The 15,000-nt window shown below is 45.8% G+C and overlaps 1 protein-coding gene across 3 annotated transcripts in view; it reads right to left on the minus strand.

Moving 5' to 3' along the window:
* Positions 1-15,000, minus strand: part of LOC113581562 (C-terminal-binding protein 2) — a 72,576-nt gene that overhangs the window by 205 nt on the left and 57,371 nt on the right. For all 3 annotated transcript variants that reach the window (XM_027016782.2, XM_027016785.2, XM_027016784.2), the window contains 8 exons: positions 9,757-9,911; positions 6,637-6,781; positions 5,198-5,404; positions 4,808-5,022; positions 3,713-3,843; positions 3,374-3,501; positions 2,868-2,985; positions 1-860 (listed from right to left, as the gene is read on the minus strand). The exon at positions 1-860 is cut by the window's left edge and continues 205 nt beyond it. In XM_027016782.2, coding sequence (XP_026872583.2) covers positions 680-860; positions 2,868-2,985; positions 3,374-3,501; positions 3,713-3,843; positions 4,808-5,022; positions 5,198-5,404; positions 6,637-6,781; positions 9,757-9,911 — 1,280 coding nt within the window. In that variant the 3' untranslated portion in view covers positions 1-679. The remainder of the gene's footprint in view (positions 861-2,867; positions 2,986-3,373; positions 3,502-3,712; positions 3,844-4,807; positions 5,023-5,197; positions 5,405-6,636; positions 6,782-9,756; positions 9,912-15,000) is intronic.

Genomic DNA, 15,000 nt, shown 5'->3' on the forward strand with positions numbered 1-15,000 from the left:
CCACGACTTTTATTTTATTCTTCCACACTGAAAATATTCTTTAAAGGGCTTAAAATAAGGAAAAAAAACACTTCAAACCAACAAAAGGAAAGTGGGTGGGATCAGTGAGAAGGGCAGAACTCGGGTAGTGAGTGGACTAGTAAGCACATTAAGTGGTGGTTTGTCAGCGCTCTCAGAATGGTGCAAGGAAACGTGGTTTATCCAGTGAGGCATGAATTGAGAGGGAGGGCTTTGTTTCATCCATGCCTTACAACTGCGATCTCTTCTGAGCCACAAGCAAAGAGAGGAAAAAAGAAATGTACTGAACAAGCTTATCAAACAAACAAACAAACAAAAGAGTATTAAGTCTTGTGTTAAGCAGTCCTGTTGAGCTGTAATGTGTATGTATGCAAGTATGTTTGTGTGCGGCATGTGTTTGAATGTGTGTGTGAGAGAGAGAGAAGTCTCTTGGTCCCGGAAGATGGGTGATTTCATTGGAAAGATACTGGGAAACATATTGGCATGACGATGGCTCCTGTGTTTGTGTGTGTATAGGTGTGTCAAAATATACCTGTAATAAAGTACGTCTAAATGTACATGTTTTTAAGAGGTTGTGCATTTGTCTGCAGGTGTGTATGTGCTACATGAGCGTGTGTGTGTGTGTGTGTGTGTGTGTGTGTGTGTGAGTATGGTCATGGTGCTATTGCTCTGTTAGATGCTCTCTGCTCTCCCCGTGTTTGGATGGTTGGTTAGGAGAGGGGACCTGGGTGGGGTGTGTGCCCGAAGGGAGTGAGTGGGGGATGGGCACACCGCCTGGGCCCATGCCCTCCAATGCCCCTGGGATGCCCCCTGGTGCCACCCCAACCATGCCCGGTGGAAACCTAAACAGAGACAGGTCAAAGGTCAAGCTTAGGTCAGAATCAGATGGATGAGACGTAAGCGTGTTTGCTGAGTGTGATGGTGTTTCTGACTGTGTTCTGGCAGGGAGCAGCAGAGCTTAAAAAAGGGCTTCACCAAACCTCTCCAACCAAACACATCAGAGTGACTCCTCAGCAATTTAAATCAAAGCAAAAGTTCAGAAAAATACAACAGAGGAAAAAGGGCTGCAGCAAGAGCATCTTCATGAACACACAACGCATGCACGCGCCCACCCACACAAAACGCATGTGTGCACACACGCTATGTGCATGGATGTACACCCGCACACTGGCACTCAGACATGACTGCACACATGCTCGCAGTGTGCTAATGCTGATGGGAGATGGAGAAACAAAGAACAGAAGCTAGAGAAAGGAGGGCAACAACGAGAGATGAATATAAAAACACCAGAAATGCAAGAGAGTGAACTTGTAAAACAGCTCTAAAGAATACTTGAAGAGACAGTATGTAAACATCTCTGAACAAAGTCTAATTTGTCTGTCAAGTGCCATCTGCTATAAAACACTGACTAGGAGGGGCAGCACCATCCCAGTAATCAGTCAGAACCTGACCCAGAGCACGCACGCGCGTGTGTGTGTGTGTGTGTGTGTGTGTGTGTGTGTGTGTGTGTGTGCACGTGTACGCGTGTGTGTGCGTGCGCGTGTGTGTGTGTGTGTGTGTGTGTAGACAGGATGGAGGGCTGGGTTAGTGAGGGGGTGAGGGGTTTTAGTATTCATCGCTGCCAGGAAGAGGAACAACCACAGAGTTAGAAAACCAGGGGTGTGGCTAGTCAGTCATGGACTTCTAGAATCAGCACATTTTAAAAGGTAAAAGGAAACTGGCTACTGAAAATAAACAAATGGAGTCACTAAAGAAGGGACTGTATTAAGATCCTCAATGACTGGCTAGTACACAACTCTACAGGAGCATAACTGGATGGTATATAAATGCACAAGAGCATGACTGCTTTGTTCTTGTTCTCTTGCTCCAGGTTTATTGGAGTGTGATTGGCAGGTTGAAATCTCTGTAGATGTGTGATTGGTTAGTTAATAACTCCACAGAAACACAGCTGGCTGGTTTATAACTCTATGGGAGGAGAGAGAGGGACAGAGAGAGTGTAAGCAACAGGGAAAGGGGTTCTGGGTAGACAGTCCCACTGTGCTTGACTGTATTTACCTGCTGGTGTTTTAGGCATTGATTTTGTCTTGGGGGGCACCAGAAGGGATGGCCTGCAGGTTCGGGTTCACTTGGCTGAGAGAGAGAATCAGAGTTTGGTGTTGGGAGGGGGCTTGGGTTGATGAGTCACTCAAAGCACAGGAGCAGGGCTACGGAGAATCCTCACAATGGCTTTCCAAAACTCAACGGAATGTTCCACTGAAAACCCTTCGTGTGAGATTGGAATCCTTTAAGTGAGAGTCAAAGCCTCCAGGCCTCCAACTCCTGCTAGTACAGCAGAGGGGATGCTCCTCTTATTCCACCACAGTGTCCTCATGGTCTGGGATCTCGCATTAAATAATGGGCTGTGGGGTGAAATTCTCCTTTAAGTTCAGTGCTTAAGGGTTTCTTTGAAGACTGAACATCAGCTGAGTTTTATTAGCCCAGGACTGGGGCTCATCTGCATCAGGGAACTGGCCCCTCCTCTTTGCAAAGCGGAGTCTGAAGAGTGCAGGATTGGAACACACCTACTAAATGCTGCATTTTTACTCAATGTATTGTACTGTTTTTTATTTAAGTGTTTAGGAAAAACAAACAAACAAACAAACCTGGGGCAAATTTGACACTAAAATCCATGGTGATGATGAGGTAATGAAGTCATACTGAACAAATATGCATGAAAAAATGTTTAAAACACACAGTTACAATAAACACAGAGCTGTACAAAATTTGCTTGGATGAGAATGTTATGCCAAAGCAAAGAATAAAGGTAGCAATACAGCAGAGGCCAAAGACACTGTGATTCTGTGATTTACCTGTAGGCAGCGCCATTAAGCTCTGGGTGCACACCTTGCTGGTCCATCACTCCCCAGGTTGCTGTGCTAACAAAAAACTCTTTATTCACACAGTTTCTTAGACTGTCTGGAATCCGACCTGAGAGAGAGAGGGAATGAGAGAGAGAGAATTTGTGTGTATGTCCGTCTGTGTGCGCACATGTGATGCTGCGTGTGTGTGTGTGTGTGTCTATGTGTACACCATTGCTGGCTCTGTGTGTGTGCAAGTGTGTAGAGGTGATGGCTCTGCATATCTGTGTGTGTGTGTGTGTACCAGTGATGGCTTGGCGTATCTGTTTGTCTGTGTCTACGCCATTGATGGCTCTGCTTATGTGTGTGTGTGTATACCAGGGATGGCTCTGTTTATCTGTGTGTGTGTGTGTGTGTGTGTGTGTGTGTGTGTGTGTGTGTGTGTGTACCAGTGATGGCTCTGCTTTTGTGTGTGTGTGTGTGTGTGTGTGTGTGTGTGTGTGTGTGTGTGTGTGTACCAGTGATGGCTCTGCGTATCTCTGTAGCGGCTGCCTCTCTCATCTCCAGAGAGGCCTGCTCACTGTACCAGGCCGTGTGAGGTGTGCAGATCAGATTAGGGGTATCCTTCAGGGGACCATGCGCAAAACTACATGCACACAGCCACACACCCATGCAAGGAGACAGATGGAAATTTCACAAACTGCATAACAAGCAACAAAAACTCAGCTAGGCTTAGCTAATTACAATTAGTATGTGTGTATGTGGTATAGTGTAAATATGTAGGATATGTGAGGGTTTGACTTTATACATGTGTGTATGTTTGAACACGTGTAGAGGATGTATGCAGGGGTACACACCTGAAGGGTTCGGCCTCGTGCACATCAAGGGCAGCTCCACGTATCCTGCCCTCTTTAAGAGCCTGAGCCAAAGCTTTCTCATCTACCAGCCCACCTCGAGCTGTGTTCACCAGGAAGGCACCCTGACGCATCTGCCCGCACGCACGCACACACACACACACACACACACACACACACACACACACACACACACACACACACACACACACACAGCATGAAAAGCATTAAAACCCCCACATAGACACACTCTTATTAGCGTCCCTCTCTCTGGCCTTCTTACTCTCTCCACCTGGTAAGAACAAAGATGTGTTCTGATGCTGTGGGCTTCTACTGAGATTTGGCAACAAGGTGTGTGTGCTGCTGCACCAGTGTGCCTGTATTCATTTCTTTGGACTATAAGAGCAAAGAGAACAGAAAAAGGTTTAACTGGGTTGAACTACACCTAAAGATATCAGCCTAAGCCCTACAATACAAAAAACAAAAATAAGTCAAATAAGTCACTTGAGAGATAGAGGATAAACGATAAAGGACTGAAAGGCAGACAGAGAGTATAGAGCATTTATTTTCTGTCACCCATAGGGGGCAGGGTATGTTACGTTACCAGTGTGGAGAAGGCTTGTACACTCATGGTCACGCACGCACACGCACACACACACTTGCACCTCCCCCTATGCAGTGAGTTGATATATTTGCTGTAGCCGTGGGCTGGTGCTAATTGCATTTGACAGAGCAATGGAATGAATTTGTTTCTAGCTTCACTAAACTTAAGATACCTTGCAGAAGGACATCATGCACTCTATAGACACACATAGGTATACAGTCCCACACAAACACTTACTTCCTGGCACATATATAGATCCCTACACAGCTCATTTAGAGTTGTGTTTGCATGTGTGTGAAATGTATGTCTGTGCAAATGTGTTTGTGTATGTGCTGCGTGTGTGTGTGTATGTTTAAACATATTAGAGTCCTGTATTACTTATTAGGTTTATTGTGCATGCTTGGGAGTTGGTTACCAAGATTTTTATGTAGGGATAACATGACATGAGTACATTCTGAGAGGGAGTGTGTGTGCGTGCCTGTGTGTGTCTTTACCTGTTTGATGGTGAAGTCATTGATGAGGTGGTGGTTGTGCTCGTTCAGGTTGCAGTGCAGGGACACACAGTCGCTCTGGTACAGCAGGTCCTGCAGGGTGTAAACCCTCTGAACGCCCAGAGAGCGCTCCATCCCGTCCTGCAGGTATGGGTCGTAGAAGATCACGTTGAAGCCAAACACCTTGGCACGCACCGCCACGGCTTGTCCCGACCGTCCTGCACACAGGACACGGCAGCGTCAACAAACACATACAAACAAACCGTCGATGGCCTAATGTGCAGATCAGCACAACCCCAGATAAAGAAAGCAAGAGAGAGACAAAAGGAGACAAAAAAAAGAGGGACAGAGAGACACATTTGAAGCTGCAAGGAGTGAAGGAACGCTCGTTACCAAAGCCAATCAGGCCGAGGGTTTCCCCGCGGATGCGGGCTGCTCCGGACGCCACCTCTCGGACGTGCTCCACACTCTGGACCCTCGTGCCCTCTCGGAGTGCCTGGTACAGCCAAGTGTTTCTCCTGTACAGGTTCAGGATGTGACACATCGTTGAATCCGCCGTCTCCTCTACCGCTGCAGACGGGATATTACACACAGCAATACCTGTAGCACACACACACAAACACACATATAGGGTGAGATACAACACCACAAAAAGCTGTTTGAAGACAGAAGCAGCACTATCAGCTGAGAAGAGCCCAGAGGATTTCCCTTCATCACCTCAGCGTGTCCGGGCGACTCAGTGTGTCAGGATGACTGTGTGTATGGGTCCAGCCTGGCCACTGAGTACGAGAGCCCTAAACTGGAATCAGCACTGGCAAAAACTGTCCTGAACAGCCATTTCCAATCCAGTCAGTCATTTACAATCTAGTCATTCTCAATCCAGGTGTGTCCAACCCAGCCATTCATAACCCAGGCATATCTATCCCAACCATTACATGGCTCAGGTGGGTTGAGAGTGGAGTAATGTGGAGTGAGGGGTCACAAGGCCTGGACTGTCCACCTTGATCTTAAGATGATGCTAAAACCATCATGGAGTGGATTTCAACTTGTAGTCCCAAGGACAAACTATACGCTGGGTTTACACTAAGCCTAATATTCTGATGTTAAAAGCCAAAACCAAATAAAATTGCTCCATATAAGCACCTCAATCATAATAAAGGCCCAAACCAGTTAACAGTTCAATCGTTTGCAGAGTGGATTTTTAAACCATTCATAAACCAATCAAACCCCGCCCCTGTACCTGTGATGTACAGTTCTCAAAATGGCGGATTACAAGTTTACCTGCACCTATACCAAGAGCTTGTTAATGATTCAAACCCTTAAAGAACTGGATATTAGTATTTCCATCAGAGCCTGTGTTGACAGGTTTCATATGAGCCTTATGGTGCCTACAGTACACAATCATTCAGTTCAGTCTAACTCTGTGCACATCACACAACTGTAAACACCAAACTGTATTAGAGCACATCCCATGTAAACACTTCGGCCAAAATCTTCAATTTGAATGATTTAAATTTTAAAACAAAGTGCATGTAAACCCAGCTAGTGTCTAGGCTACTGCAATATTGAGGCATCTAAAACTCCAGATGACTGATTTCGTCATATATATCACTTAAATGCATAAGAAAATGAAATAATAGCAATGTTTTACTTTCTCTCAACAGAACTAGACCAGAATTTCTGCTATATGATTTGAAATGACCCTTACTTTATACCGTACAATCTGAAATGCTCCATTTTAAGAGGTAAGCCCTGGTTTTCAGTGTTGTAGTAACGATTATGAATTAGCACACGTATGCCTAATCCATCACCCTCAGTGGGAAAGGTCGTACCCAGCTCTCCTGCGGCTTTGATGTCGATGTTGTCATAGCCACTCCCAATGCGAATGATGATGCGTAGTGCTTTGAACTTCTCCAGGTCCTCGCGTGTCAGCGTGATCGTGTGATACATCATCGCTCCGACTGCTTCATTCAGCACCTGCAATGTAATTGGAACACAAAATCCACACACATATTTCATATTTCCCTACATATTGAGATAATGTAGTTCTCCAACACACCATAAGTCTTATGTCATGGCAGAAAAGCTTGATCAGTCTTTCCAAACAGTCTGCCATATGTGCACAGAGAGAATGCGTATTTGTGAGTGCACGCATGCGCTTGTGAATGTGTGTGTATGTGTGTGAGCATGCAAGACAGAGAGAGAGAGAGAGAGCATGAGATAGAGATAACTCACTCCAGAATCTACAAAAGGACAGTCATAAAAAAGTGAAAGTAAAAGACACACGCAGGCATGCACACACACTGAGTGTGAAGGGGACAGCATTATGAGTTTTGAGTGTAATGGTTTTTGAACAGTCAAAACCTGAAATAGAAACTGTGCTCTAACTTGCCTCTCTCCTTCTCTCCATCTCTCCCTCTCTGACACACACAGCAATGTGCAAACACACATTCTCAGAAGAGTCTTCAGACCTATTCTGTGAGGTGCACAACACAGACAGTGCTCTGGTGTCTGTGACAGAAAGGGAGAGTGATAGAGTGGGTGTGGGATGTGTGAGGTGTGTCCATGTGTCTCTTTGCTAATGTTATATGGCAGCTTTTAAATGTGTGTGTGTGTGTGTGTGTGTGTGTGTGTGCGCATGCATGCCCTTGCACACATCCTGCTAACCTCATATTGATTGTATTTGTGTGACTGTGCTGGATGAAATCAAGAGAGCCGATTCGTTGCTTTCCCGAGTAGAGTGTTCAGGTGGTTGCATACACACATGCCCCACCCCCACACACGCACTCAAAAAAACACACAGGAGCTTTCTGCTTTGCTTTGTAAGCGGCTAAATGAAGGTTACACATGAGTACACACACCACACTGATTACTTATTATATGTTTGAATACAAATAAAACATGTAATAAGTGTGTCTTGTGTGTCAGGTATATGTATAAATGATAAATGTACATGTACATTAGTTAGATAAGCCTGAAGGAATGTGAGTGTGTACGTGTGTGCGCATATATAAAACCACTCCCTTAATACCATAGTAACTAAAAATGTTACACTGCACTCAATGATGTGTTCACATCTTTCTCACACACACACACACACACACACACACACACACACACACTCACACACACACACACAAATAAGGTCCCCCCCCCGGACCCTCTGTGTTGCTCTGTAAGTGGCTGTAATGAGAGAGGGTTACAGTTTCATACTAGTCACACAAGAGGGACACGCATAGTATTATTCTTCATTTCAAAAATATCAGGGAATACTAAGCAGAGAAATATAATAATATCACACCTTTCTGATTTTTAAAAATCACTCCACACTTGGCCCCTACCACTCTTTCTAAACATTTTCTCTCTCTCCATGTTTAGCACACACCCTGCTGATGGCTGAGGAGAATGGTTTCTTTTGCTAATGCTCAGTTCTCTTATTGTGTAGTTTAAAAGCCTACAAGTCCAGTGATCTTAGCAGCTCCATGGCCATCCCACAGCATCAGCAATGCCAGCATCTCCTCGCTTAACAAGCTATAAACCAGCGCTACGGCTAGTGCTAACCTGAGTGCTAATGCTAGCGTTAACCCTAGATAATTACACACTGTCTGGTTGCCAGCCAGGAAGTCAACCTTTAAAGAAGTGAGAGAACAGCAGACATTCTTTTTTTGTAATAAAACAATTCATGTGAATATTATGTGAGTGAGCGAGAGAGAGACAGAGCACACTGTGGGGCAAAGGGATTGTGTGTCTGTGTGTGTACGTTACACAATATGGACAGACATATTGGGACACATCTCTTAATCATCAGATTTAGGTGTCTCATTCACTCCTTTTGTATATAATCAAGCACCCAGCCATGTAGTCTGCCTTTACAAACATATGTCATTCTAGGGAGCTCACTGAATTCAAGGGTGGTACTGTAATAGGAATGTGACTGATGCAACAATTACTTCCTTCCTAGATTTTCCATGATCAACTGTGAATGATATTATTGAAAAGTGGACACATTTAGGAACCTCAGCAACTCAGTCACAAAGTAAGAGATCACAAAGTTACAGAGCAGGGTAGCTGAGGTGCATAGCATGTAAAAGTCACACTCTGTTGACTTAGTAACTGCACAGTTCCAAACCTCTTCTGGCTTCGCATCAACACAAGAACTGTGCAACAGGAACTTCATGGTAGGGGTTACCCTGACCGAGCACCTGCATGCAAGCCTTACATCACCAAGCACAATGCCAAGCAATGGATGGAGTGGTGTTAAGCACGCTGACACTGGACTCTGGATCAGTGGAAACGTGTTCTGTGGAGTAAAGAATCACACTTCTTATCTGGCAGTCTGATGGACGAGTCTGGGTTTGGAGAATGCCTGGAGAACATTAACCTGCCTGACTGCATTGTGGCAACTGTAAAGTATGGTGGAGGAGGGAAAATACTATGGGGTTGTTGGTTTTTTTCAGGTGCTGGTCTAGGCTCCTTAGTTCAAGTGAAGGCAAATCTTAATGCTTCAGCATACCAAGACATTTTGGACAATTGTATGCTTCCAACGTTGTAAGTACAGTTTGGATGCACAAAACAAGGTTCATAAAGGCATGACTGGGTGAGTGTGGTATGGAAGAACTTGCGTGGTTTACTGCACAGTACCTTGACCACAACCCCAGTGAATGCCTTTGGGATGAACTATAACGTATATTATGAACCAGGTCCTCTTGTCCAACATCAGTGTCTGACCTCACAAATGCTCTTCTGGATGAAGAACGTTTGTCCATATAGTGAGTATCTGAGTGTGAGAATGTGGGTGTAGCGTATACATGTGAGTTATGTGAGTGTGTGAGTTACATGTGGAAGACTGTGTGTGGGACAAGAGATTGTAGCGTTTATGTGTAATATGGGAGTTTTTGTTAATGCGTGAATGAGAGCGAGAGAATGAATTGGTACGGTAAGGGTGTGTGTACCTTTTCGTGTATCTCCTGTGTAGACTGTGCATCGCAGAAAGCCACGGTTGCCAGGTCTTTGAGTATGGGCATCTCCACTGTGCAGTCGCGCCCGTCCAGTAGTGCCACCAGGGGGCGAGGGTGCAGTGGACCATTAATGATGTGGGGCCTGATACCTGGGAGAGGGAGCCAGGAAGAGGCAGACATACAGACAGTTCATTTCTAACCTAATTTTCGTATGGATTACCAGTGCAGATGCTTCATCTCTGGTTTAAGCAAAAGCCTCCATTGAAATTCCTACCGGAACCTTCCACCATAGTACTTGTTAAATGGGGCTACAGCAGGTATATTCAGTCCTCAAGGTCTCACTCACTCACACACTTACTTCCCCTTTTTTGATGGGTTCAGTTTGATAATTGGGCTTTCGATAAGACCAACACAAAACTGTACAGTGCTATAGGCCTCAAGGACTGCAGAAACCCTTATGTGAGCTATAAACTAATAATGCTATGTCCTGTAGGAGCACACACACTAAGGGGACACTTGGAGAGACAGTCAGAAGTAATAGATGTGTGTGATTAAGTCCTACGTTTATGAGGCACAAAGAGAACGTTCAGGGTGTGATTAAAGGCAGTGCACCTAAACAGAGCAATTACTAGCAACAGTGATAGAATGACTTAAGAGTGAGAGATCTGGCAAGAGAATCCCTGAGAAAGGGATGAAGAGTCACTTCCCGACACATCCACACGCTCACACACACACACACACATCCACACGCTCACACACATCCACACGCTCACACACATGCACGCAAAACATTTCACTCAATAAGTCAACAAAGGTCGAATCAATAAATGTGTGTCTCACACACACACACACACACACACACACACACACTTCAATAGACCATTAAGGTTGGTTTAGTACTGGATTAAGACACACTCATTTAATGGAATCTTCCTCATCCTATCATCTACTCCTAAGGCAAAAATACACACACACACGCACGCACGCACGCACACGCGCGCAGAGCTACCTAGCTGTCCTTCACTTATTGCTCCACATTAAAGCCTGTCACACTGACAGTGAGTGTAGTCAATCAGCTCCTGTCTGGAGGGGTGGTTACAGTCAAAATATAGCAACACATCTAAGCAAGATAACAGTAACACCACATAATACACACCATTACACTGTGCATATGAAAATCTTTTGTTTATTAGTACATATGCATCAGTGCAGAAAGATTGTGACATGAAAAACAGAGTGAATGTCATTTAGAACACTTCCTCAAGCACTGTAGAGTCATGTAGACACACCCACACCCACATACCAGAACGAAGACACAGGTGCCCCAATTAGGTTCATGTAGCAGAGAAACATGTCACACGGGAGAAAGACACAGTCATTTACACACTGAGCTTCATACAATGTTAAAGACAGCAAAACATCAATATTAATGTCATACTGAGAAAATCTCTTGGGATGGATTTGTGTGTTTTTTCTTATCCAGCTAAGAGTATGCACACATACAGGTGCAAAATTATGTAAAATGTTTTCAACATGCTCTAATTAGACATTAGGCCATTAAAAGTGGTCATTAATATCTCCTCTCCTGTGGTGCTTTGACACCTTTGCTGTGGTAGCCGATCTGTTTGGGCAGCTGCTCTGTTACTTCAGGAGAAGTGGGATCTAGGTGTGCTCCTTCAGAAGAACAAGGCCTGCCTTTACAAAGCTGCTCTACAGACAGAGCAGCACACCGTCTACCCCAGAGCAGGGGGGCTCTACAGACAGAGCAGGGCACTGTCTACCCCAGAGCAGGGGGGCTCTACAAACAGAGCAGGGCACTACCCCAGAGCAGGGGGGGCTACAGACACAGCAGGGCACTGTCTACCCCAGAGCAGGGGGGCTCTACAGACAGAGCAGGGCACTACCCCAGAGCAGGGGGGCTCTACAAACAGAGCAGGGCACTACCCCAGAGCAGGGGGGCTCTACAGACAGAGCAGGGCACTACCCCAGAGCAGGGGGGCTCTACAAACAGAGCAGGGCACTGTCTACCCCAGAGCAGGGGGGCTCTACAGACAGAGCAGCACACAGTCTACCCCAGAGCAGGGGGGGCTACAGACAGAGCAGGGCACTACCCCAGAGCAGGGGGGCTCTACAGACAGAGCAGCACACAGTCTACCCCAGAGCACAAGCAGGCAGGCTAGCTGCCTCAATGGCTTCACCTTTCTCTTCAGAGAAACAGCAGTTTCTCAGAGTTTCATCACATCACACAGCAAGAATAAGATGTGAGACACAGTTCTATGAATTATATAAAATAGACAGATAGATATAGGCAATCAGAATTAGAGAGAGAGAGAAAATAGAAAATGGTAGTGAGAAGGGTGGAGAGAGACAGAGAAAGACAGACAGACAGACAGACAGAGAAAGACACGCACACAGAGACAAACAGAGAAGTGGTGAGATGATAAAAGCATGTCTGCAATGTGAGGTCATCTGTACAGAGCTTCCACACAGCAGCTGGTGGAAGGATACTGTTGTCATAGTGATAGCTTCACTGTCTATCAGCAGCTCTGTGATGAACTGACTTCTGCGCCGGGAGTCATGAGAAATCTCTCTCTCTCTCTCTCTCTCTCTCTCTCTCTCAATTGTGCTAGAAGTCTATATAAGAAAGAGAGGAGAGAGAAGGGGTGGGCTAGGGTGGAGCTAGCAGTGCCAATCACTCCACACTAATATTACTGACACCAGCTTGGAGGGAAGGACAAAACCCCAGACTGTAGCTAGTGTTTTAACTGAACCTTACATTTCTGTTCCTACTGATGAAAGCTGTGCCAATTTCACATTGAACCCTGTGTAAATATTTATCTATTTATCTGTGTATTCACATGCACTGCTGTAGGTCTATCAGTGTTGATGAAGTACCTCCTTAATAAATAGTTCTTCTGATAGGACGCTATTCTCACTGTAGACTCCCTATAATATATTAAATATTCAGTTTACTGTCTTGTGCTTTGTGTATCTCTCTCACACACACACACACACACACACACACACACACACACTTCTTTCACTTTTTAAAATCTCCATCCCATCTCCATTCAACATTGCCCATCAGAGATTATCCCACCTTAACCTCAGAAGGAGAGACAATCAAATCAATCAATTCACAGATCAATTCACACGTGAGAGAGAAAAAGAGAGAAAGACATACAGAGAGTAAGAGAGATACAGAGGGAGACAGAGTGTAAGGTAGAGAGAGAGAGAGAATCGAGCGCCTGTTTTCTGTAGCTAGAGTAGAGTAGGTGTGAGCACGGGTGAGTAAAAGTGGTAGGAGTGCTTGTGGAAAGTGGCAATAAGTGTGGGTGTGGGTGGGGGTAGTGAGTATGTGTGATGGGGTGAGTAGGGGTAAGTAGGGTAGATTATGTGGGTTTGGTAGGGGTGGTGGGTTGAGTACAGATGATGGTGGTATGGCTGAGTAGGGGAGGTTGTGGGTGAGTAGGGTTAGTGGGAGTTAGTAGGGGAGGTGGGGTGAGTGCGGGGGAGTTGGGGAGTTGGGGGGTGAGTAGGGTTAGTGGGAGTTAGTAGGGGAGGTGGGGTGAGTGCGGAGGAGTTGGGGAGGTGGGGGGGTGAGTAGGGTTAGTGGGAGTTAGTAGGGGAGGTGGGGTGAGTGCGGAGGAGTTGGGGAGGTGGGGGGGTGAGTAGGGTTAGTGGGAGTTAGTAGGGGAGGTGGGGTGAGTGCGGGGGAGGTGGGGGGTGAGTAGGGTTAGTGGGAGTTAGTAGGGGAGGTGGGGTGAGTGCGGAGGAGTTGGGGAGGTGGGGGGTGAGTAGGGTTAGTGGGAGTTAGTAGGGGAGGTGGGGTGAGTGCGGGGGAGTTGGGGAGGTGGGGGGTGAGTAGGGTTAGTGGGAGTTAGTAGGGGAGGTGGGGTGAGTGCAGGGGAGTTGGGGAGCTGGGGGGTGAGTAGGGTTAGTGGGAGTTAGTAGGGGAGGTGGGGTGAGTGCGGAGGAGTTGGGGAGGTGGGGGGTGAGTAGGGTTAGTGGGAGTTAGTAGGGGAGGTGGGGTGAGTGCGGGGGAGTTGGGGAGTTGGGGGGGTGAGTAGGGTTAGTGGGAGTTAGTAGGGGAGGTGGGGTGAGTGCAGGGGAGTTGGGGAGCTGGGGGGTGAGTAGGGTTAGTGGGGGTTAGTAGGGGAGGTGGGGGGTGAGCAGGTGTAGTGGGAGTTAGTAGGGGAGGTGGGGTGAGTATGTGTGGTAGGGGCCATAATGCTGCTGTGACCCTGCACTCAGGCTCTGTGTGTAGAACAGTGGAGGCCAAATATGTACTCACACACACACCCACATGGACATTCATAAATGCACAAAACTGACCACTACAAACCTGTGTGTGTGTGTGTGTGTGTGTGTGTGTGTTTTCCACACACCTGTCTACATGCATCATGCACCTGCTGGCAATTTTGCCTCTGACAGCATAAACTACCAGTCTCTCCTTCACATGTCCAACTCTCTGCTCTCCTTTGTGTCTTTGGATTTCCACAGCTTTTACCAAAGAGCCACACACACAAACTCTCTCTCTTGCTCTTGCGCTCTTTCTTATTCAACTACAGTCTCCAATCGTCCCTTCCTTTTAACTGCTGCTGAAGGTTACCTAGCAACTACAGGTTACAGTTGCCCTGTGACTCCCTTCATGACAACAGGTTGGGCAAAGATGCAGTTGCCATGCCAACCAGCAATTAACAACAATCCAAAGATAAACTTATTTTAAACTAAAGAAATGAAGTAATGAGGATTTCCTTTGACCTCTTTTAACAGTTGTCTGGTAACCTGCACAAAGAATTGAAGCTCATATTATTTACACAGCAAAAAATGAAAAGCAATAATTTAATAATCAATGCAGTGTAATCTATTTATATAAATTATTGTAAGAGATCAACTTGTGTTGCAGCCCATGCTACAGCTAATGTAGTGTAATATGACCGATTTCTGCAGTGCAGTAAGAGGAGCACTCACGACTCCAAGTAGACAATTTAGCTGGAAAGTTGGTACAGTTTACACAAGAAACTATTTACAAAATCGACAGACACTTAAGATTAGATCATCAGAAAATCAATCTAGTATACATAGACAGTAACGCATTTCTATTTGTTTCTATTTGTCACAGTCAAGAATCTGGATATCACTGAACCTGACAGCCACAGTCAGGAATCTGGATATCACTGACAGCCTTTACAAGGTGACACTGTTTTGCCAAGTATTTGTCCATTTTTTAAATTT

This window comes from Electrophorus electricus, chromosome 14 (genome assembly GCF_013358815.1).
Source record: "Electrophorus electricus isolate fEleEle1 chromosome 14, fEleEle1.pri, whole genome shotgun sequence".
NCBI lineage: Eukaryota > Metazoa > Chordata > Actinopteri > Gymnotiformes > Gymnotidae > Electrophorus > Electrophorus electricus.